The sequence below is a fragment of the Gossypium hirsutum genome, chromosome D09, assembly GCF_007990345.1.
Source record: "Gossypium hirsutum isolate 1008001.06 chromosome D09, Gossypium_hirsutum_v2.1, whole genome shotgun sequence".
Taxonomy (NCBI): Eukaryota; Viridiplantae; Streptophyta; class Magnoliopsida; order Malvales; family Malvaceae; genus Gossypium; species Gossypium hirsutum.
This window is the reverse complement of record NC_053445.1, coordinates 49,055,219-49,080,787: the sequence shown is the minus strand read 5'-3', so window position 1 is coordinate 49,080,787 and position 25,569 is coordinate 49,055,219. Positions and strand designations below refer to the sequence as shown.

General features: G+C 35.0%; 1 protein-coding gene across 1 annotated transcript; it reads left to right on the top strand.

Annotated features, from left to right (window-relative positions):
- Positions 1 to 6,948: 6,948 nt before the first annotated feature.
- LOC107890721 (methionine gamma-lyase) lies at positions 6,949 to 9,078 on the top strand. The gene is made up of 3 exons (XM_041101162.1): positions 6,949 to 7,508; positions 7,578 to 7,979; positions 8,399 to 9,078. The coding sequence occupies exons 1-3, from the start codon at positions 7,112 to 7,114 to the stop codon at positions 8,977 to 8,979; spliced, it is 1,380 nt and encodes a 459-aa protein (XP_040957096.1). The 5' UTR covers positions 6,949 to 7,111; the 3' UTR covers positions 8,980 to 9,078.
- Positions 9,079 to 25,569: the final 16,491 nt, after the last annotated feature.

Sequence of the window (25,569 nt, the reverse complement as noted above, 5' to 3'; positions counted from 1 at the left end):
CTGCCACCAAAATTTTCCCTTTAATCATTGCCTTCCACTTATTGGAACGACACTGATATATATATATAGTTTTTCTTTTCTGGGAGACTTGTGTGAAGTAGTGGAACATGTTGGGGTAGATACTCAGAAGCTGATTTGTAAGCTCGTGGTTGGTGTATTGGTGCAAGCCTCTTAAATCCACTGGTTTGTCGGAGAAAACCCCATTTTTCTTGTAGTGGAGGCATATAGTTTGGGGGGGGGGGGGCTTGCATGATGTCTGAGAGGCAAATGATTCACAAATTCATCTGCCAATTTGAGTGTAACAAATAAGTTCGATGTGGCAATGGTTTATTCTTTGTTTCCAGAGCAGTCAGGAAATCGAACTCCTAAGGCGATTTGTATGATGACCTACCTCATGCTCATCGTTTCTTTTCTCCTGATATTGCTTTTACATGCAATGTTAATCAAGTCCTTGTCGGTATACCACCCATCGCTCCCGAAAGAGCATGTAGATATAAGAAATATAAGTTTTTACTTTATTTTATAATAAATGTATCAAAATATAAGATTACTTAATTATTTTGTTTAATTCATTTTATTAGAATATACAATTTTAATATTTAATTATTTACTTGTTACATTTTGATCCCTAAACTGTATGCAACACCAAGTGGAAGCTGCCATTACCAGTATTTTTTTATTATCAATTTTCATTTCCCTACCTTTGGTGTCAACTTTCTATATTTTTTTTCTACTTTTTCTTCTCCTGATTCTTCTCAGAGTCTCCATTTCTCTTCCTCTCAAAGCATTTTCAACCTTTTCTCCTACTCTCAGTCTCCAACTTTCCGATCTAATGTCAAGTCATTATCTACATCTACTAATGACATAAGCAATTGTTTTACAAATATATAAAAATATTTTTATATTCTAAAAGAGTTTTAATTTTTTTTAATATAATAAAATTATTAAATATGAAATATTTATTTTTACATTATAAAAAATAAATTTAATTATAAATTAAATGCAAATAAAATTACTTTTATGTTTTCCTTTTTAACTGTTTATTTACTATATTTCATATTTTATATTTTTCCGACAATGCTATGAGATTGGCGTAACTTTTTATTTACAAATAAAAAACAGTGAAAAGTGAAGAATCTATAAATAAAATTTATTTAAGCATAATACTTATAAATAAATTATATTTAATTTTTAGTTATGGCTATAAGTTTTTTTTTAATTTACAGGTTCTTTATTATTTTTTATTTTACTCCATAAAATATATTGTTGTGATTCATTAATGATGCATAGATTCATGCACTAATAATATATCATATTTAAAATTTAATCAATAAAATTATTTATATTTTTATTACTATATCAATGGTTATTATTTTTGTATAAAAAATGTTTGTTATTAATTTTTTTAATATTGTTTATATTATATTTCTTTCACCTATGTACGTAGTTTGTTTCTAAACCATAATCATCAAATGGATGTGGCTGGTTGTAAATGAGAAATCAATGCTCAAAAGTGAATTTGACTTGAAAAAGTTAAATTTAATATGATAATTATTGAGCCAAGCTCGAGTTATCAATCAAGCTGAATAAGTTTTGGTTAGGCTTGTGAGCCATTCAAATCGAGTTAATGAAACCTAAGGCTAAAAGTTAATAAAAATTGTTAAAATTCGAAAACCTAAAAAATTGCGAAGTAACTTGACAAACTTCGTTCGAGATGTTCTCGATTTCCAAAAATCATGAAATTTAAAATGGAGCCTTCTCAAATAATATAGATTTGATCTGAAAAGTTTCGGCACAAAATTCAACCCACAAAATATTTTTTTATTTTTTTTAATTTTTATCGTATTTTATTTTTTGTACTTTCTTTTATCATTTTTTGTGAGAAATGTTTTTTTATATATTAAAATAGTGCCAAGAAATTGTATGTAAAATTTCAGATCATTTGAAAATCGTTTACCCACTAAAAAATATTTTTTTTTGAAAACTGTAGGGGTAAAAAATTGTTTTGAGAATGTTTTCTAGAAATCAATTTATAAAATAAAAAGAACACCTAAAACGCCCAAATCTAATACCAAATGATAAGGATGAGATGGATGAACATGAAAGCAGATCGTAAAGTTTGTCAAAGTAACAGATTTGACTTAGGACTCTAGACATTTAGAAAGAAATTTGGATTTTTACACAACCTAAAACGAAATTGAATCCAAGTCAGATAAAAAATTAAAATAAATAACTAAAATAAAATAATAAATCAAAGATTAAGGAAGCAAATACAGAAGATAAATGGAAAGATAGAACATGGCATGTAGAAGTCCTAATAAGCATTGGAAACACGAAGAATCCACAACCCCTTTTAAGGGGCTTTAATTTCCGCTCCAAGATAGAAACCTTGGCAAGAAAAAGTTTAAAGATGATCTCCACAATCTAAAAAGATTGTTAAGAAAAATTCTTAAAAAGAAAAATCCAGAGTGAATTTATTAACTCAAAAGAGAAATAGAATAATAATGAATTAAATGAATTGTGTACAATGCAAAGGCCTATATATAGGCTAGTTAAATAAATCTAAATAAAACTCTTAAGTATACTAGAACTCTAATTTAATCTAAATAAGAAGTAATTTTAAACTAAATGTTCTTGTTAACATAAAACTCCTAAATAACTTAAAATACTTAATAATTATAAAAAATTCGGAATAAATTAATAATAAAATAATAAGATCTGACAAATATAACATTGGGCTCATATATAATAAAAATTAAGTCTAAAACCCAAACCCAATATGATTTAAACTCGAATTAAAAGCCCGAAATTTGTAATTCCCGTCATAATTCCGTTCAGAAATTCTGCTGCGCAGTCTTCACTAAAACAGTCATAATTTGAGCTCCCGAACTCAAAATCGAGTGAATCAAAATGTGTTTCGAAGCTAAGAAATGGGTGATGCTCATTTTGTTTCCAACTAAACAGCAAATCTGAAAATGATTTAAAGAGTAAGATATGAATGATAAATTTTTAGATGATTAAATTATAATTTTATCATTATATTTTTTTATATTTTTCTGTATTTGTTTTATGAAAAACAACTTAGTTAATGGAAAATGATTTACAGGTAAATGGAAAATAAGTTATTTTTCTTGTAAAATAACTTATATTTTTCAAAAGCGCAAGTCATTTTCTAAAAAAAAGTTTTTTCATGGGTAATTTTATTTATATATAAAAATTAACTTAAGTCAATACTTAATATTGTTATATTAATAATAATTTTTATTTTTAAAATATTTAAAATTAATAAAATATTATAATTTTCAATATTATTAAATATACATATTTAATTATGTATATCTAATCATATAATAAATTATTGATATAATTTATTATTTTAATAAATTATTTAATATTTCAATCTTATTTTAATAATAAATATTTATTACAATTATATATATTAATAATAAATATTTTGTAATGTAAAGAATAAAATAAGACATAAGTCTATGTACTCTTCACAAATTTGGAATTTAGTGCTTGTGTTTTTATCTTCAAAAATTTAGTATCTCTACTTTTCATGTTTGAAAATCAAGTTCAATTGTTGACATTGTTAAAAAAATTTGACAATTTTGTTGATGTCACATTTTTAAATAAAAAATACTTGGTATTCATATAACTAAAAAATGTTTTTATAATGAAAATAAATTTAATAAATTACTTTTAATAGTGCTAGCAACTGAACTTGAATTTTGATATCTAAAAAGCAAGACTAACTCAAAAATTAAAGTATATGGACTAAATTTCAAATTTACGAAGAGTACAAGGACTTATGACATATTTTAATATAGTATATAAATATGAATATTTTAATTATATAAATATGAGTATTTGTTTAGATAATACTTAGCTTCATTTATCTCTTACAACTCTAACGTATTAATATATACTCTCATATATGTAATTTAAATTAAGTTTTAATCAAGCATTATTTAGTATTAAGATTATATATGACATTGATTATTACAAAATAATTTCTTATTATAAAATAAATTTCGATTGTTAAAAGGAAATTGTACTATAATATTTTTAAATATATATATTTATGTCGTGTTTGTTTTACAAAAAATAATATAAAATATAAATTTATAGATATAAAATCTCAAATGTATATTTATTTTATTAAAAACAACTTTTTGTAAAATATTTTCGTGCAACAAGAAAAAAACAAATGAAAAGAAGTTTGTTTTATTTGTAAAAAGAACAGTTCGCCAATCTCATAGCATAATTGCGTAGTAATTAGGCACATATTCTGAAAAAGGAAAAGCCTACTTTCGTAATTGCGTGTTGAGTCATTGCATGCGTCAATTTTTAATCTCATTATACAAAAAAATATGATTTTTTATCTAAAATTTTAAAATATTTATATTTACAATATGATAAAACTATATACAATAGGTATACACGAATTATCATATTTATTATTCCTTGAACCAGTTTTCTTCAATTTATATTCTTCCCAAATACATATTGACTAAGGGTTAGTTTGGATAGGCGATTGGATGCAGTGTGGTGCGTTTAGTTTATTTTTTGTCTCACGCTACAGTATCGCTGCCGTATCTAATCTCACCGCTACCGCAGTTTTTATACTAACCGCAAGTAAACGCACCGCCCATCCAAACTCACCCTAAGTTGTCTTTTTCAAACAACTTGCATTATGATTAACATTTTACTATTTATTAACTTACACTGATTTACATAATTATAATAATATTGTTTATTTAAATTGTTGAATATAATTAAAATATATTAATTATTTAATTTAAAATATTATAATAAATCATTTTCAAATCATAATTAAAGTATTAGTATATTCAATATACAATATAGTTTTTATTTTATATAATTAATGTAAAGTGATATTATTCAAAACAATAATTAATTAATATAATTAAATCTAATACTAATTAAGTGATAATTAATATGCTTAAAATTTTATTCAAGTAATAACATCAATAAAATTAATATAACTTTTTTAAAATTTAAAATTATGTGGATGATTTTTAAAGGGACTAGTTTTTTATTTACAAATTAATTAAGCTCAATGTTCACCTTTTTTTTGTACAACAAGAAAAACCAAATTAAAAGAACTTTGTGTTTATGGTTGCAATGCAACAAAGCAGAAGAGTCTATCATTAATTATTTTGAACTTGATCAAAAGGATGCTACCAAAGCTACGGACTAAGTAAGTGGATATGTGTTAGGAGGGTTGGATTCATCACTCACCATCTTTCTTGCTGTTTATCTTGAATAAGGAGAGCTTGCTAGCTCTACCTGTTGCCTAATGTCGGATTTAGCCTAACATTAGTAGAATTGATTTTATGTCTACTCTTTTAACTTTGTTAGGCTCTTATTTTTCTCTGTTGTTTCATTGGTGTGTTTTTTCTTTGTTGTTGATATTGTGGTACTTTATTTATTCAATCAAATATATTTCTCCAACAAAAAAAAAAAAGTATTTTGAACTTAATCATTTAAAATGTTGTAAAGATTTTAAACATCTATTTTTATCTAATTAAGTCATTTATTGAAAAAAAAGATTAAAAACATCATCAATTTTGAAAAAAAAAATTGATGAAAATAATTGTTTAGTTGCAATAAAATAATAAAATTTAATAATGATTTACTTTAAATTTAAGAATATAAAACTTTGAGTTTTAGGATAGTTATTTAAGTTTCAAAATACTTCATTTTTTTAATTATATTTAAAATGGATACCTTTTTAAATTAATTTTTAAACATTAATAATAAAAATAATAATAAGTTTTAAATTATAAATAACTTTAAACACCATACATTAAATTAAAATTAAAATTTAAAACTAAAATCTCAACAAAAATAATAAAATAATATACTAACATCCTTTTCTAATTCTTATAAAAACATTCCTTTTTTAGATCTATATAAAAATAGAAATGAAATTTTTTATATACGGTTAAATACTAAACATAATATACTTTATAAACATATTTAAATATTAAATGAAACAATATTTCAAAATTAATCTAAAATAATGTGAAAAATGAAATATAGCTCTGAAATAGATTTTAAAAATAAAAGATATATTTAAATTAAATAATGTTTTAAACTAATATAAATACTATTGTAAAAGTAAAATAAAAATAGGAACAATTTAAAATTTGACAAATTTAAGAATAGTTCTGAGAAGCATATTTAAGTAATTAGAAAAAGTATTAGTTTTAAATGTGGAAATTTAAGCCTTCATCTTCAAAAGTTTTAGGTCAATTTTAATTCATCTTCAAACATAAATTTTAAATAGAGTTATTAGAAAAGTCTAGAAGATAAGTTCTGGGTCAATTTTAATTAGTGTTAAATAGAGTTGTTGGAAATTATATAATCAGTGTGCAATAGGATATTATTCAAATTACAGGGTGGATTCACTAAAAATTCTTTAGAGGGTTGTTGGAAACTTTTTACATGATCATATAATAATATTTAATTTTGAGATAAGAGTTTTAGTTTAGTTGGTATTGACATTGTTGTCAATATAAGAATATGTATTTACCTTTCCATTTAAATTAAGGTTGAGAAAGATTATGAGTAATTCTAAGCAAGTAAGGGTATTGAATATACATAAGAGATCCCTTGGACCTAATAAATTAGTCCCTCAATTTAGTTAGTGTACTAAATTAGAATTATTTAAAAATATAAAAAAGTATAATTAAAATTAAAAAAAAAAGTTAAATTATTACCCGATACCATGCATCCTCGATAAACACATGATATTAAATGAACCCTTCTACCACTAGTCTTAAATATTCCGCGCGTCTATAATTATTTATTATTCCTTAAACTAGTTGTTTAATGTGACTTTAGACTTTGGTTTTGTAGGAATATAAATTCGTTTAGACATACCCCACTTGATATTTATTTTTTCATAATGCTCTCTCGCTTTGCAAAATCTGTAACCCCGCTATTTTAGCTCGGTTCTTTGCTTATATATAGCTTCCAACCCTTACATCTCTTCACCACTTCTTTCTTAACAATCTTAATTAGTCCTTCAGTTTTGTTATTGCCATTTACATCGTTAATCAATCCTTCTTAACACTTAATTATGGCAGAAACCCGTAGCTGTGAATTTGGAATTTCCGGAATGAAGAGAGCGGCAGCGGCTGATAGCTTTGAAGTGGATGATGAGATATTCGTGGCCAAGAAATCTATGTTGCCAACACTGGCAGTGGCACCAGCAGCATGGGAAAATGACCCTGCTGCCTCCTTAGCCGGTCTGCGCCATGAATTCGGTGAGCATGGTGGCATTAACATGTCCATTGAAGCTTCCGCCACCTTCACCGTCATGGAACCTGAGACAATGCGCCGCATGTTCACTGGCGAACTGGGCCCCGATCGTGATTTCTTCATTTATAGTCGTCACTTCAACCCCACCGTCTTAAATCTCGGTCGTCAGGTGGCAGCCCTAGAAGGAACCGAAGCTGCCTATTGCACTGCTAGTGGTAACGTCTAATTATATATGCATACAAACCGTCAAGTTCGAGGTTAATAATATGGTTTCGTGATGACAGGCATGGCTGCTATATCATCAGTGATGTTGCAACTCTGCAGCAGCGGCGGACATGTGGTGGCGTCGGCGACCCTCTACGGAGGAACCCATGCACTTTTAACCCATTTCTTGCCCAGAACTTGTAACATCACGACCACGTTTGTGGACATAACCGATCACGAAGCGGTGAAAAACGCCATCGTCGAAAGAAGGACCAAAGTGTTGTTCTTCGAGTCAATTTCCAACCCAACACTCACCGTAGCCGACATTCCGGAGCTAAGCAAGCTAGCACATGACAAAGGAACCATGGTGGTTGTAGACAACACTTTCTCTCCCATGGTTCTTTCCCCTGCCCGGCTTGGTGCCGATGTTGTCGTTCATAGTATCTCCAAGTTCATAAGCGGTGGGGCTGATGTTATCGCAGGTTCGATTTTTTCGTCGTATGTTTCTCATGTACCAATACCATACTTGTGTTATGTCGGAAAATCATATAAAATGGCAAATGAATATAGTTTGGGGTTCATTGAAGAAAAACGAGTAAGATTTCTGATATGAACTCTACAAAATAACCAAAGTTTTTAGGGTTGGTGAGGGGAAACTTATGTACCCAATGAATGATGCCATTAGTGATCACTTGAAAAGCATGTCGCGTGTTGCTTTTTTTATCATATTTCTGATAAATTCTGTATACCAACTTAAAGTTTTAATGCTCTAAATTTGATAATTTTAGTGGAAAAGTAAAAAGCATCGTTTCGAGAACTAGTTAGCATCGTATTGGTTTATTAATATTTGATTATATTTAGACGCACTGATTTGTTAATGCAATAAAATGGGAAATTTCAGGTGCTGTTTGTGGTCCTGCAAGTCTGTTGAACTCCATGATGGATTTGCACCAAGGTGCTTTGATGCTTCTAGGCCCGACCATGAACGCCAAGGTTGCCTTTGAACTCTCTGAAAGGATACCTCACTTAGGCCTGAGAATGAAGGAGCATTGCCGCAGAGCCTTGGAATATGCTACTAGAATGAAGAAACTGGGTATCAGGGTCGTCTACCCAGGCCTTGAGGACCACCCTCAACACCACCTATTGAAGTCCATGGCCAACAAAGGCTACGGATTCGGCGGTCTTCTTTGTGTCGACATGGAATCGGAAGAGAAAGCTAACAGGCTGATGCACCACTTGCAGAACAGCTCTCAATTTGGGTTAATAGCGGTTAGCTTGGGTTATTACGAGACTCTCATGTCTTGCTCCGGTAGCAGTACCAGCAGTGAATTGAACTCAGAAGAGAAGGCCCTCGCCGGTATCTCGCCGGGGCTGGTGAGGATGTCGATTGGATATACTGGGACATTGGAGCAGAAGTGGAGCCAATTCGAAAGGGCAATCTCTAGGATGGAGGTGGATTCCACCTTATTCAACAAAAATTAAAGTTGTATTCGCCTTGTTCAAAAGGTTTCATTTGTGTTACTTCAGTTGTTAAATGATGGATCCCTTAGTTTTGGGTAATAAAAGGTTTTATTTGTGTTACTTCAGTTGTCAAATCTAGCCAATAATTAGGCTACCTATATAGCCTGAAAGTGATACTAAATCTAGTTAAACCTCTGTGGTCCAAAAACACATGGACCAAAACCGACTCATCAGCAAAATCACAGATAAAAAGAAGCTGAAAACCAAACACCAGATCACCTACATGAAGACTTACTAACGCACCCCTTTAAAATGCTTCCAACATGGTGTTCACGCTATTACTGCTGCAATTCAGACTAGCGTACACCTTTTATGAACTCTGGATTTCTCGTCTAAGTGTTCACCACCATCCTCTCAGTATAGGATCTCAATGCATCGCTTCAAACCTCCCCAAATTAAAGAGAACCATCATACCCCAGGGGAGAACAAAGATTCAAACCCCTGCAAATAATTCAAGAATTATAACACACGCACTCAACCTATAGACAAGTACTGATAGAATCTTCAACAACAATATTGCCTCTTTTTTATATTTATTTATTAAAAAATAAGCTATACAAGCAGGAAAAGTTATTTTAAAAATATTTTCAAAGTAATTTGATAAGCCAATAAAAGTTATTTGTTTGGAAAAAATTGCAAAATAATTATAAAGAAGAATGGGAAGAAAGAAAAATATTGCGAAAATATAAATAATAGACTAGCTCAATATTTTCATAAGCATTACTAACAAAATATAGAACGAGTAGGTCAAAAACCGCAACAGTTATAATTGAAAAGTTACAAATAGTTCAAAAGTTATGTTACTTGGTTATTAATCAAGAGTTATCACTATTTATAATGACAAGTTATGTCTCTTGTTACTAAAAGTTATGTCATTTAATTAGTAGCAAAGAGTTATAATTATTCAAGTAAATATGTATTGAATAATGAAAAAACATAAGAACTCTTGTAGGTATAAATAAAAATTCATTTATTTGATATACGCAAATCACATCAAAATAGAGTGAAGTGATTTGACGATAATTCTAATCACATATGCGACTCCAACTTTGGTGTTAGAATTTATCATGACATGTAAATATTTTTTCAATCCTCTAGTAAGCTTATTGAAGTTTCAAACCACCAATTTTTTTGTAGTGGTCAAATAATAATTTACCAATCAAATAGTCGTAAAAAGATGATTTAATCTCAAGAAAAATTAATTCTAACTAATGTACTCAATTGCACAATTATTTAAACGTAAAACAATCTAAATTAGATGAACAGATTAAATCTTAAAAGTGCTTTTCTCTCTTTCTTAATTTTTATAGAAAACCTAAAAAAAAGGGAACGAAGTAAAAAGATGACGTGTGCCCACACAAAAAGTTGGAATTATATGTGGAGAGTTTTTCTAGATGCTTCCAACTCTCTCTTAATTCATAACTCGACCCCGCTTTTCTCTTTATCCTGCTTCATCTCCACTTAAATGCTTCAATAGGTAAGCTGACATTCTAAAGTAGACCAATATTCATGAAGCCACCTTTCACTATTGCAACTCTTACTTCTTTCTTCACTTTCTTTAATGATTTTGACATTTATTACTCATATTCGAGTTAATATAATATAATACAATGTATTTCTCCTAGAAAAAAAATAATCACGTGTGTATGCACTGCATCAGTGCATGCGTCTAATATAATATTTTATAAAAAGTGCATGCATTTCAAATTATATTAAAAAAAAAACAAGTGGATCATGAATGAATCCTAAATCAATTCGCAATTGAATTGCACATATAATCTTAAATTTTAAAAAATAATTAGTTAAATAATTTTTCTTTTTAAACTTTTTTTCGTAATTGATATAAATATAAAAAAATATGCAATAAATCACAAAATTTTTAATTTGTTTTTTTCCTTTCTCACCCTTGTTTTGCTTCTCTTTTTCTTTTTCATTTTTTTCTCTCCCTTCCCCAAAAAAATGGATGTAAGATACATGGATAGGCATATCTATAATGCCACTTATGTATCTTGCTTTTATTTTTATTTTTTTTACAGATTTTGAGATATTAAATAAATTATATTCTTAATAGTAGTTTTTTAATTATTTAAAAAAATTACTAACCACCGAGGATCAAGTTCCATACAAAGGTATAATAAGTGTTGTTTCAATAGGGTCGGAAGCGTGTAAATTATTGTACTAAAAAATCACACAAAGTTCAATTCCCAGGGAAGAGAGGTGGATCACAAGGATCTCTTAAATACCAAGTCTTTCCTTAGTCAGAATATTCCTTCTAACGTAATTTAATAGCACAATTAAATACTAGTATTATACCCTCAAATGTTGAAAGAAAAATAGGACAAAAAGAACATAAGAGTTTTAACGAGGTTCGGTAAATTATACCTACGTCCTCGGGCACTAACACCAGATGATAACTTTACTATCTCCAAAATATTACAAACAAATAGAATTCCTTAAGAATTCTCAAATGGGAGAAGAGAGAAAACTAAGAGAGAAAGATTGGTTGGGATGGTTGAAATGAAAAATGAAAAGGCCTATTTATAGTTGAAGTTCAGGGACTAACTTGCAAATGGCCTAAAAAATTAGGGACCAAAATTGCAATTATCCCATTCAACTTTTCAACATTCGGTGCAACTTGCTCAACCTTTTTAACAAGTTGCTTCCTACCTTTGTTGACCTTTCAACAATCTCCACCTTGAAGATTTGATTAGGATAATCACATCTTCACACACTTCCTTCAACTCCCCAAATTCGATAAAGTTATCTTTTGTAGTGCCTCTAAATGCGCTCTCGAGCGCCATACACCTGTAGGTGCTCAAATTCTCAGGATGCTAATCAAGTTCAAACAATGATTAAACTTGATTGTTGTTACCACCTTGGTCATCATATCTGCGGGATTATCTGCTGTCGGAATCTTCTGAAGTAGAATTTTTCCTTTTTCAAAGACTTCCCGCACAAAGTGATATCTTACATCGATATGCTTGGTTCTTGAATGATAGACTTGATTTTTCGCTAAATGAATAGCGCTCTGACTGTCACAATATAAACTTATGTGACTTTGAACAACTCCTAAGTCTTTCAACAATCCATTAAGCCAAATAGCCTCCTTAACAGCTTCTGTAACTGCCATATATTCTGCCTCTGTAGTAGACACAGCTACTGTAGACTGTAAGGTAGACTTCCAACTCACTGGGGCTTTCGCAAGAGTAAACAGATACCTCGTAGTTGAACGACGTTTATCTAAATCACCAACAAAGTCGGAATCAACATATCCAACTACAAACTGACCAAGTGCTTCATCCTGTTCAAAAATTAAACCAACATCTACGGTTTTTCGAAGATACCGTAGAATCCATTTCACAGCTTGCCAATGTCCTTTTCCAGGATCATGCATATACCTGTTCACAACTCCAACAGCTTGTGAAATGTCAGGCCTCGTACACACCATCGCATATGTTGACACCATTTTTTTGAATGAAAACGGGGTCGACTTGGATTTAAAAAAAGAATGAAAACGGGAGTCGCCACCAATCCTTTTTTGACGAGGTGTGATCGGGTCACCTCAAAAAAGTGGTTGTTTTTAATAAATGATTTAATTTTATTAAAACAACGATTTTGGTCTACGAAATTCAGAAAAATGAGTTCGGGAGCCGGTTACGCACGAGGAAGGATTAGCACCCTCGATACGCCCAAAATTGGTACCTAGTTGATTAATTAGTGTCTTAGTGTCGAAAATTAAAAATTTGAAGAGTTTTAAAAAAAATACGATTCTTAAAAGAAAATCTGATATCGTGAATTAAAACATAAGATTCTCTTGTTCCGAAGGAATATCACATCCAGCACGTTAGGACACGATACTCTAAACCATCGAAACCAAGATCACCTTATAGTTTAATGAAACCATACTTTGAAGCTTTAAGAGGATATTTGGCTATTTAGTCAAACGAGAAATTGAAACCCAGCACGTTAGGGCACGTTTTCTCGAGTTTCTAAACGCGAATATTGCCTTATTTAGAAAAATTTTCCTTTTGGTGTTTAGTGTCAATGCTTGACAAAACAATACGAATACGACAAGGTGAGCAAAGTAAAGTGAGTAACAACAATGCAATAGGCAAAATGAAATGACGAGGCGATTACATAAACAAAGCATACAAATAAATAAATAGAACTAACATTTAAAAAAAAGCACAAGTGTACACGAATAAATAAACAAACACCAAATAACAATGATGACAATAAATACAATTATGTAAAAATGTATATGCATATATAATTTTAAGCCATAAAATAAGAAATGCATATAAATTATAGAATATGAAAACATAGATAAATATATACATATATGTGTAAAAAATAATATTATAAAAAAAGGGTACGTATACATGTATAAAAAAATAAATGTATTAACAATGAATATAATAAGGGTAAGAAAACAAGTATATACACAATATATATGTAACGTGGTACTAAGGACATATATATATATACAATACAGTATTTAAAATAATATTTACGTAATACAAAATATAATATTAAAAGGTATATGTACATACGTAATATATAAATACATATATAATATAATGTTAAAATATTTACATAATACTAAAATGTTTAGGTAACATATGCGTATATTGAAAACTAGTAATAATATTACCGAGGTATATACAAATATATCAAGTATATATACGTATTATAAATATATAAATATATAACAAAGCATAAACTAATAAAAATAATAAGAATAATAATAATGATAACATTGGAATATAAAAGAAACAAACATAACATTAATAAAATATTAAAATAAAGTGAAATAAAAATATTAAATATGAGAATATATATAGGTATACACGTACATAATAAAAATATATACTAATACATAATAATAATAATGGTATATAAAAATAACAAGGATATTTAATAAAGGTATAAAAATCAACAAAAAAAGGACTAAAATTGAATTAAAAACAAAGTTGTGGGGCCAATTTGAAAGGAAAACAAAGAAAAGGGACTTAATTGTACGCGCGTGAAGCGTTGGGGGACCGAAACAACAATTATTCCCTTCCTTTAAAACGCAGCACATTGGCGGGGACTAAATCGAAAAGCGCGAGAAATTATAGGGCCAAATTGAAAACCATAAAAAACTTAATTGTGAAGCATCAGAAAAGCGGAAGGACTGCGCGCATAAATATCCCATTCAAATGAAAACACGCGGATCCTCTAGCGGGTCGGGTCGGATGGGTCGGGCATGGCCAAAACGACGTCGTTTTGGGGCTTAAGTGTAGCCCCCAAAACGACGTCGTTTTGGAGGGCTATATAAGGCCTAAACTAACCAAAAAAATCATTTGGGGAGAGGGAAAGAAAAAAAAAAGAGAGAGGGAAGAGAGAAGGGAGGGGAATCCGGCCAGGGGCCGGTCACCGGACGGCCACCGGAGGCTCGCCGGCGCCGGCGCCGGGTAAAAAAATATATATTTTTTTTTTGTTATTTGTTCTTGGTCTTAGAATATATAGATTTTAGGTTTATATTAACTTTAAAAATGTATAGATATGTATATAGAAATCGAAAAAAAGTAACCTTTTCCGTTTGCCTTTCCTTTTTTCCGAATGCTTGCTATCTCAGTACTGAGATCTATGTATTTTTTTTAAACTCTAACTTCTGTTTTTTTTTTGTATTCAAATGCCAAAAAAAAACAAACAAAAAAAAAAGAAGAAGAACCCAAAGAAAAAAAACCCCCTATTTCCGTTTTTCATTTCGGGTTTTATAACCCATTTTACATTATTTTTCTATTATTCTATCCTGTTTTTTGTCTTGATCTTGCAGGGTATGGAGGTGCTGGTAGTGGAGGAGGAGCAGGTGGCCGACATGGTGGCATGGAGAGCTGGGCGTGGCAGACGAGGAGGCCACGCGAGGCATGCGGCGGCCAGCTAGGGTTTGCTGCTGAATTTTGCTGAAAAATGTTTTAGATTTTGGGCCATTTGGGCTTTAGGATTTTGATTTGTTTGGGTTTAAATTTTGGGTCAGAGTTTGGGTTTGTAAATGGGCTGTTACTTTTGGGTTTATTATTTGAGTTATTTTGTTGGTATGGGCCCGGGCAAAATGGGCTCGTACAGCTGCCCCTCTTTGCTTGTTGTCGTGTAACGAGAACAGAGCAAAGACTAAGAAGGCCAATTTTGCCGGGTCTCGCCGAGTCTTGATTTTATGGTGCTTATCTTCTTCAAGTAACCTCATTTCAGTCCACTATGTCTTCTTGCTTTGATCCACTTCACGGCAACTTCAGATACGCCTTGTAGCTTCAATCTACTTTGTTATGACTCCATGGGGATGAGATTTGTGTTTTTAGTCTGCTCCACTACTGCTTAGGGAGATAAGACTGAATGTTGTTTTCTTCGATCTATTCCATTGTTGTCCAGGGAGATAGAACTACCAGCTTCAATGTACTCCACTGTAATCAGGGAGGTAAAATCTGCCATCTTCAATCTTCTTCGCTGCCAAATACAGGAAGGCAAGATCTGTAATCTTCGATCTACTTCACGCCAAATACATGAAGATAAGATCTGCTTTCTTCGATCTACTTCGCCACCAGTATGGGAAGACAAGATCTGCATCGTCAATCCACTTCCTACCAATATAGGAAGACCGAATCTGCTACCTTTGATCTACTTCACGCCAATACATGAAGACAAGATCTGCTTTCTGCAATCTACTTCGCCACCAATATGGGAAGACAAGATCTGCATCTTCGATCCACTTCCTACCAATATAAGAAGATAGGATCTGCTACCTTCGATCTACTTCACGCCAATACATGAAGACAAGATCTGCTTTCTTCGATCTACTTTGCCACCAATATGGGAAGACAAGATCTGTATCTTTGATCCACTTCCTACCAATATAGGAAGATAGGATCTGCTACCTTCGATCTACTTCACGCCAATACATGAAGACAAGATCTGCTTTCTGCAATCTACTTCGCCACCAATATGGGAAGACAAGATCTGCATCTTCGATCCACTTCCTACCAATATAGGAAGATAGGATCTGCTACCTTCGATCTACTTCGCCACCAATATGGGAAGACAAGATCTGCTTTCTGCAATCTACTTCGCCACCAATATGGGAAGACAAGATCTGCATCTTCGATCCACTTCCTACCAATATAGGAAGATAGGACCTATTTACGCCTAGTGTTTAGGATGACATGATCAGAATGAATCAAATGCTCCTAACTAGATGTGTATGTATTATATTTGTAGAATGTCATGAGAATGATCCATTTTTAATGCTTAGGTTGTCATTCCTCATTGTTCATCAAGGTTCTATCACTGATGCCTTCTTGTTCAGCCAGTTTGACAGAAAACCCAAAGAAATAGACGCTATTTAGACTATCATTTCTCAAATGTTTCCAACCCTTAGGTTTGGTTAGTTCTAAACAATAGTCCTGTTTCAGGTCCTCGTATTATTTAGAAACTTTCAGAGTAATATGCAGAACTCCTTCTGCATGTGTATTGTCAATCCATTAATCGTTATTTCAAGGAAAAATGCTTGAAAGATTATCAAAATGGACAAAATAAAATTTTGCTGAGAGCAAAGCTCGAAATGAATAAATCAATCAAGATAGCAAACTTTGCTGAGGTATGATGAAAAAGATTATCACAATGAATAAGATGGAATTTTATTGAGAGCAGAGCTCTAAATGAACAAATAGCAAATTTTGCTAAGATAAGATAAAAAAAAAAGGTGCTCCAGATATCGCAGCATAAGCTCCTCTGCACAAACTCTGTGTTTAGAAATCCTAAAAGACTTTGTTGATGCCCCAAGATGTAGCATCTCTCCTTCTTGTTAATTCGGAGAAGACAAAACTACTCTATGCCTCAACTTTGATCGAAAATTCGAATTGCCCATTCCTGGGTTTTCAATTCAAAGCCCATTTGGTCTCAAGGTGCCCTTTGCGGGTTTTCGCCTTGGCCTCTCCCCCCCTTTTTTTTTTTAGGCAAAGTACCTCTTCACTGAATCCGAATTCACAGGATTGGGCAAGCTTTTGCCATCCATCCCAGTTAAAATTAATGCCCCTCCTAAAAAGGCTTTTTTTACTACATAAGGTCCCTCCCAGTTTGGCATCCACTTTCCTCTGAAGTCCTTTTGTATGGGAAGGATCTTCTTCAGTACCAAGTCCCCTTCATGGAAGTTTCTAGGACGAACTTTCTTATTGTAAGCTCGCATCATTCGTTTCTGGTACATTTGACCATGACGGATAGCTCTTAACCTCCTTTCTTCAATCAAGTTCAGCTGATCATATCGGGCTTGGACCCATTCTGCTTCGTCTAACTTTAGTTCTGAAAAAACTCGGAGAGAGGGAATTTCAACCTCAATTGGTAGCACTGCCTCCATTCCATAAACCAAAGAGAATGGTGTTGCCCCGGTAGAAGTCCTGACGGATGTTCGATAAGCATAGAGGGCGAATGGCAACTTCTCGTGCCAATCTCTATAGGTCTCAGTCATTTTCCCCACAATCTTTTTGATATTTTTATTGGCTGCCTCCACCGTACCATTCATCTTCGGACGATATGGCGATGAGTTGTGGTGCTTGATCTTGAATTGATTACAAACCTCTGCTATCGTGCTATTATTCAAATTTAATGCGTTGTCTGATATGATCCTTTCAGGCATTCCATACCGACATATGATTTCCTTCTTTAAAAACTTGCTGACAGCTGTCTTTGTGACGTTGGCGTAAGAAGTAGCCTCTACCCACTTAGTAAAGTAGTCAATCACTACAAAAATGAAACGATGTCCGTTTGAAGCCTTTGGCGATATCGGCCCAATGACGTCCATGCCCCACATGGAGAAAGGCCATGGGGAAGTCATGACGTGAAGAGGTGATGGAGGCACATGAATTTTGTCTCCGTAAATCTGGCATTTATGGCATTTCTTAGCATACTTGATGCAGTCTCCTTCCATGGTAGACCAATAATATCCAAATCTCATGATCTGTCTGGCCATTGTGAAACCGTTAGCGTGTGTTCCACAAATACCATCATGGACTTCTTCCAAGATCTGCTTGGCCTCCACAGCGTCTACGCATCTTAACAGCACCTGATCTTTCCCTCTTTTGTACAGGATTTCCCCATCTAAGACGTAACCACTGGCCAGCCTCCTCAACATTCTCTTGTCATTCTCAGTTGCTTGGTTCGGGTATTCACAATAGTTCAAAGGCTCATAATCGTCCAGGGCTCTACTTGCTAGAAAATCTGCTATCGCGCTCCCTTTTACAGCCTTTTGATTCACATAGGTTATGTCAAATTCAGATAGTAGAATTTGCCATCGGGCCATTCTTCCGTTTAGAGCAGTTGACTCCATCATGTATTTCAGAGGGTCTAACTTTGAGATTAACCAAGTCGTATGGTACAACATGTATTGTCTCAATCTCCGAGTAGTCCAAACCAATGCGCAACATAATTTTTCAATTGGCGAATATCTCGTTTCGCATTCAGTGAACTTCTTACTGAGATAATAGATCGCTCTTTCTTTTCGTCCTGACTCATCATGTTGGCCGAGCACGCACCCCATGGAATTCTCAAATACTGCCAAGTATAGTATCAGTGGTTTGTCAGGGCAAGGTGGCACCAGTACTGGGGCGTTGGACAAGTAATGTTTAACTCTTTCGAAAGTTTCCTGGCACTCCTCATCCCATACACCTGGATTGTGTTTCCTAAGAAGGCGGAATATGGGGTCACATTTCTCAGTTAATTGTGAAATGAATCGAGCGATGTAATTCAGTCTTCCTAGGAAACCCCGAACTTCTTTTGAGTACTTGGCGGAGGTAATTCTTGTATGGCCTTAACTTTGTCTGGGTCAATTTCAATTCCCTTTTCGCTGACTAAGAATCCTAGCAGTTTTCCTGATCTAGCCCCGAAAGTACACTTGGCTGGGTTAAGTTTTAGCTGGAACTTCCTTAACCTCAGAAACAGTTTTCTCAGAACTTGCACGTGTTCCTTTTCTGTTCTGGATTTTGCGATCATGTCATCAACATAAACTTCTATCTCTTTATGCATCATATCATGGAATAATGCTACCATGGCTCTCTGATATGTTGCTCCCGCATTTTTCAATCCAAAAGGCATTACTTTATAACAAAACGTCCCCCACATCGTTATGAATGTGGTCTTTTCCTTGTCTTCAGAAAGTATCTTAATTTGGTTGTACCCGGAGAAACCATCCATGAAAGAGAACAGTGAGTATCCGGCCGTGTTGTCTACCAAGGTATCGATATGAGGCAGTGGGAAATTATCTTTTGGGCTGGCTTTGTTCAAGTCTCTGTAGTCCACACACATTCGCACCTTTCCATCTTTCTTAGGAACAGGGACTATATTGGCTACCCATTCTGAGTACTTGACCACCTGTAAGAAACCAGCATCGAATTGCTTCTTGACTTCTTCCTTTATTTTTAGCAAGACATCAGGCATCATCCTTCGAAGCTTTTGTTGGACTGGTTTGCATTCTTCCTTTATAGGCAATCGGTGCACCACGATATCAGTACTTAAACCTGGCATATCTTGGTAGGACCATGCGAAGACATCTTTAAACTCTTGAAGCAACTCAACAAGGTCTCGCCTTGTTTCCTTGGCAATGTAAGCGCCAACTTTTACCTCTCTGCCCTCCTCTAAGATCACGACTTCTACTGATTCCTTATAGGGTAGAATTTGTTTTTCTTCTTCTTCCATCATTCTTAACAAATCCGGAGATAAAACGCTGTCTTGGTCACCTTCAAAATCTTGAGGATTATCTATACTCATGTCTTGCTCAAATAGAGACTCTGAATTAGTAACAGAGTCGCTCATCTCGTTGATATCTGAAGACCTGTTATTGGAACAAATGGAGGCCCAAATAAAAGAATCTAAGAATACTTGTATGCATACTATGATTATAAAGGGAATGAAAAGAATGAAAGAATATTTGCTCAAGATGAAACTGAATGATAAGTTTTTACTGAAATTAGATTTTGGACATGTGCCTTTTACAAAAGATTCTTATCACCCCCAGGCTTAGGGCAACAAGTGTTCTGAATATTACTCTGAATTAGTTCTAAACGTTACAGGGATCTCTTCTGCAGTCCAGTTATTCAAAACACTTCCAGGTTCGTAAGGACGAATGCCCGATAAATTCCTTTCCACCCTTTCTTCCGCAGATATGGCATTGATGTCCAACCTCTCAATCCTTCCTTCTGTAACCTCATCCTTCTCTTCAGGGTGGGCAATTCCCCTTGAAACAAAAGTCTTAGATATATGGGGAAAGGTTATCGGTCCCTACTTGACTTCTATCCCGCCCAAATGTGCTCTTCTCTTTTCTTGCTTTTTCTCCATCTCTTTCCTCCTTTCCCTCGCATTAGGCTTATATCCCAAACCATAACGGTCCTGTTTGTTAACTAGGATCGGTACTCCGACCCTTCCCTGGAGGTATTTTCCCAATCCTCTTCCAGGCAATGCTCCCTTTCCCATCGTTAGCTGTAAGCTCATTGACGTGGCTTTGGATATCTTAGGCTCTGGGATTTTGCTCATCTCGATGACAAATGTGGCATTTACGAATTCCAATGATCGGAATGAACATTCTATCGCTTCACTATCGGCCTCTATGTATGGCATATCATCGGTGACTGATGCAATGATGTCTTCTTCTGCATCTATAGTCACCAATCGACCCTCCATCACCAATTTTAACTTTTGGTGAAGTGACGATGGTACAGCTCCTGCAGAATGGATCCAAGGCCTCCCCAATAGGCAATTGTAAGATGGTTTAATATCCATTACCAAAAAGTCCACCTCATATGTATTTGGACCAATCAATAGAGGTATCTCGATTCTTCCCATCACTTTTCTCTCAGTGCCATCAAATGCTCTCACTATATTTTGGCATGATTTCATGTGAGAACTATCCACAGGTAGCCTGTTTAATGTGGACAGGGGCAGAACATTCAGGGCCGATCCATTGTCGACAAGTACCGCCGGTAGTATACACCCTTTGCAACGGGCGGTGATGTGCAAGGCCTTGGTAGATCCCATACCGCCTGGCGGGATCTCATCATCGTTGAAGAAGATGAAGTTATCGGCATTTATATTGTTAACCAGGCGATCCAATTTGTTCACTGAGATATCTTTAGCGACATAAGTCTCATTTAGCACTTTTACCAACGCATTACGATGTATCTCTGAACTTAGAAGTAACTCGAGCACTGAGATGCGAGCGGGTTGCTTATGCAATTGTTCCACCACGCTATACTCGCTATACTTCAAGAATTTTAGGAATTCTCTAGCCTCATTTTCAGTCACCGGTGTGTTAGTATGCGGTTCAATTCCGATCGTCTTTGTTTTATCTTGTTCAACCGCCAAGGCTTTTCCTTTTATAGGCTCCCTTTTTGTATTTCCCAGGTCGTAACGTTTTCCACTACGCGTATAGAAGCCTGCGTCATTACCCTCTTCTGAAGCATTTATCGGGTTCTCCTCTCTCGTGATCATCACATTGCAGTCGTAATTCCAAGGAACCTTTTTGCTATCCTTGTAAGGAAAAGCTACAGGTTTTTGGATTATGACCCTTGGCGCCAGTTGTATTCCAGATCCTGTACTCGTTGGCCTTGAAATAATCACCACTGGGTGATTTGGGGCCTTTCCCGTAGGCCCCTCCTCCGAGGCATAAACTTCTCCATTTTCAAGTCCTTTGATCTCTTCATAAAATTCTAGCTCTTTGTTGTTCATCAGATTTTGCACCATGGCCTTGAATTCAGTGCAGTTTTGAATGTCATGGTCTTCTTCAGCATGAAACTCGCAGTACGTCTTCGTTCCTTCGGGCCTTTCTTTTGAATCTTGTTTGATGAGACCTCCTTCTATCATTTGTCTCCAGACCCAACTCAATGGGGTTTTTATCTCTGCAATGTCGGTTTTGATTCTCTTTTTCTCACCTTCGATTATTGCGTTTACCCCTTTATCAGCATGGTTGGGTAACGGATTCGCTGCTACGTTGGGTCCTAATGGGTTGTCAAACTTCACAATCCCCATCTTAATGAACCTTTCCACCGCCTTTTTAAACCCAGTGCAGTTCTCAATTGAGTGTCCTGGTATCCCTGCATGGTATTCACATTGGGCATTTGTGTCATACCATTTGGGATATGGAGGTTGCATGGGCTCGAGATAAAATGGAGATACTATGTGTGCATCAAATAACTTCTGATACAGTTCCCCGTATGTTATTGGAATGGGCGTGAATTGAAGTCTCTCCGTGTTAGTCCTTGTGTTGGGCCTTGTGTTGGTTTCTTGCCTCGAGGGGGCTTGGTGACTAGTGGTTATCATTTTTGGAGGGCCAACAGTAATCGGTTTTGAATGGCTCTTGCTATATGTGCTTACGTTGTTTACTTCGCCCTCTTTTTTCCTTGGGGCTGGTCTTTTGAAGTTTTCCCCCGTGTCAATCTTACCACTCCTTACCGCGTTCTCAATCATTTCATCGGACATTACCATATCCGAGAAGCTCTTGGTAGCACTCCCCAACATGTGGTTGATGAACGGGGCTTTCAAAGTGTTGATAAACAACATGGTGACCTCTTTTTCCAAAAGGGCGGCTGGACTTGTGTTGCCACTTCTCTCCATCATTGGGCGTACTGCCTGAAATTCTCGCTAGGCTTTTTCTCCATGTTTTGTAACGTAATTCGATCGGGTGTTATATCCGTTACATGACTGTATTGCTTCATAAAAGCTTGCGCCAAGTCTCTCCATGAACTAACTTTAGCACGACTCAGTTGGTTGTACCATTTGGCTGCAGATCCGATCAAACTGTCCTGGAAGCAGTGGATTAACAGCTGATCATTGTTGACGTATCCTGTCATTCTTCGACAGAACATAGTTATATGAGCTTTAGGACAACTAGTCCCATTATATTTTTCGAATTCCGGCATTTTGAACTTAGGTGGGAGTACTAAATCAGGGACCAAACTCAGGTCCTTGGCGTCAACCCCGCGATGATAGTCGATGTTCTCCATGACTCTAAATTTTTCCTCTAACCATCTACATCGGTCCTCCAGCTGTTTTGGCAGGTTCATTCTTGTTTTTTCTGTTTCTACCACGTCATCGAGGTCCGGGACCACAGGATTAGTGGGATTATCCCCGGGATTAGAACCCGAGCCCATTTGAAAATGTACTGGTACCGAGGCACTAGCCAGATATTGAGGTCTAATGGTAACCGGTACCCTCTGTGGGTACACCTCTGGTTGTGCTTGGATGTTAGTTGGGGTGAAACCTGGAGGATAAACAGGGTCATCGTGATCCTCCCCAGCATCAACTACGGGGTCTTTTCCTTTGTTATTCCCTCCAGCCAATAACTGCTTTAATTGGTTCATCACAGTGTTCTGGGATTCTAACATGTCCTGCTGGATTTTTTCCAGTCGTTCATGCATCTGATCTTGCATCTCTCGTTGCAACTGTTCTAATCTTTCCAACCTTTGATCCATTACTTTTGTTTGGCGACGAGTACCGTAGTGATATTTGATTAGATTTTTGTTGGTTTCCAGGGTAACTGTCATAATTTAATTTTATTAGGGTCATTTTATGAAACTTACTGCATATGATGTAATGCAAATGTATGAGATGAATGCAAAAAGAGGCATTGATTCGAATTCAATTTCATTAGAAAACTCAACTAGAAAGCAAATTTCTTTACATAAAATAATTTACATATACGGCTTCGCCTTTATACCCAAGGCCTTAACCTTCCTAAGAAGCCAAGCTAAATCTCGACCTCGGCTTGATTCTGACTCATATTTTAAACTCAATACATCGGCCTGAACTGCTAATGTTTGCAGATGATCAGCCACTTCCCGCACTTGAGTCACAGCTTCGCCCATAACGTAATCTCTGTCTCTAATCTGCCTTTAAGAATGATGGAATTGCTCTTGCCATTGATCATTACTCCTCTCAAGAAGCTCCATTCGTAGCTCAGAATTGTGTAATGCGTCCTCAAGCTCCTCTACCTTTTCCTTCAGTTCTTCGATCTTATTTAAGCTTGCTCTTAATTTGATCATGGAGTTGCGACTACGGTACGAGTGAAGTGACTTTTCTAGCTCTGTCACCTTGGCTTTTAATCCTGCCTTCTCATTTCGGCACTCTAACAAACTCCTTTCCAAAGCGTTTTCTCGAGCTCGAGCATCTTGAAATTTCTTTTCCCACTGATCGGCCCTATTCTTTTCCTTATTGATCTCTTGTCGCCACTGCTCTGACGTTTTGCCCAGACCGACAGTTCTCATCGACAATCGCAGCTTCTTGTAATCTGTTTTTAGACTATCCAAATCCTCTTCAGCTTTGTTCTTTCCCTTCCTTAATTTCTCGGCTTCTAGCTTGTGGATATCGATGTCTAATCCCAAATGCACTCTTTCTTCTTCTAACTGTTCTATCCTCTTTCCCAACTCAGAATTTCTTTTCTCAAAGTCCCGTTTGATGATCTCTAATTCTGACGGAACTACTTGTAGATGCTCTTCTATAGACTGAACGCAATCTTCCCTCGGCTTAGGGATGTTGTCATTGACTCTTTTACTCCACCACCCATAATATTCTGAAGTTGCCATCGCTCCTACGATAAATCTTTTCATTCGGTGAACCTGTTTCCAAGCGTTAGATATTTCTCGAGTTTTTCTCTTGTAGTTTTCATCCTTATAAGAAAACTCACATTGAGCCAGCCCTTGTGTTGCTGGTATGAACTGTCTCGATCTATATTGTCTTAATACGAGTAAAGGGGCATAACCGACAGCTCCCCAAATTCCGAGTAAAGGGACCCAGTTGAAATCCCCACATCGATACAGGATCTCGTCGGGTACCATCCAAGGAGCTTTCCATTCAACGTCATCCTCCTGAAGATTTTGGAGAATCGTCATCCACTTCTCTTCCGTGATGTCGTCTCGTCTTGGTGTAGCAACTTGTTCCTTCAATGGGGAATAGTCTTCTGAGAAGACTCGATAGGAGACATTTTCCACCTTCTAAAAGTGACTATGGAACCACACCAATAGTAGCTGTGCGCATCCGATGAACCTTCCCTCCCCTGCTCTTCGACATGCGCTTAGAGATCTGAAGGTTTCTGCTAAGATTGCCGGGATGGGCGTGACTCCCTTACTAAGCCGATCGAACAAATCAGAGACGGCCTCATCTACGTGCCCTAAAGCTCTAGGGAAAATTACCAAACCATAGATACCTAGAGCGAAGACATCCACTCTTTTCTTCACATCAGGGTGTGCTAATACTAAATCTCGCAAGCTTTTCCAAGGAACGCATTTACTGTCTCCTTTCTGTTGGATCCGGGCAGCGACCCACTGTTCGCTCATCCCTGTAATGCTCATCAATTTTTTTAATAATGTCGGGACACTAGCAGCTCTAGAATAGGCTTTGTCAATTTGAATCTTTGGACACCGAAGCAAGGTCGTATATTCTTCCACGGTGGCCACCAAGTCCACTTTTCCAAAAGTGAAACAACTGTAAGCAGGATTCCAAAACTGGGCTAGGGCTCGGAATAAATGCTTGTCCACT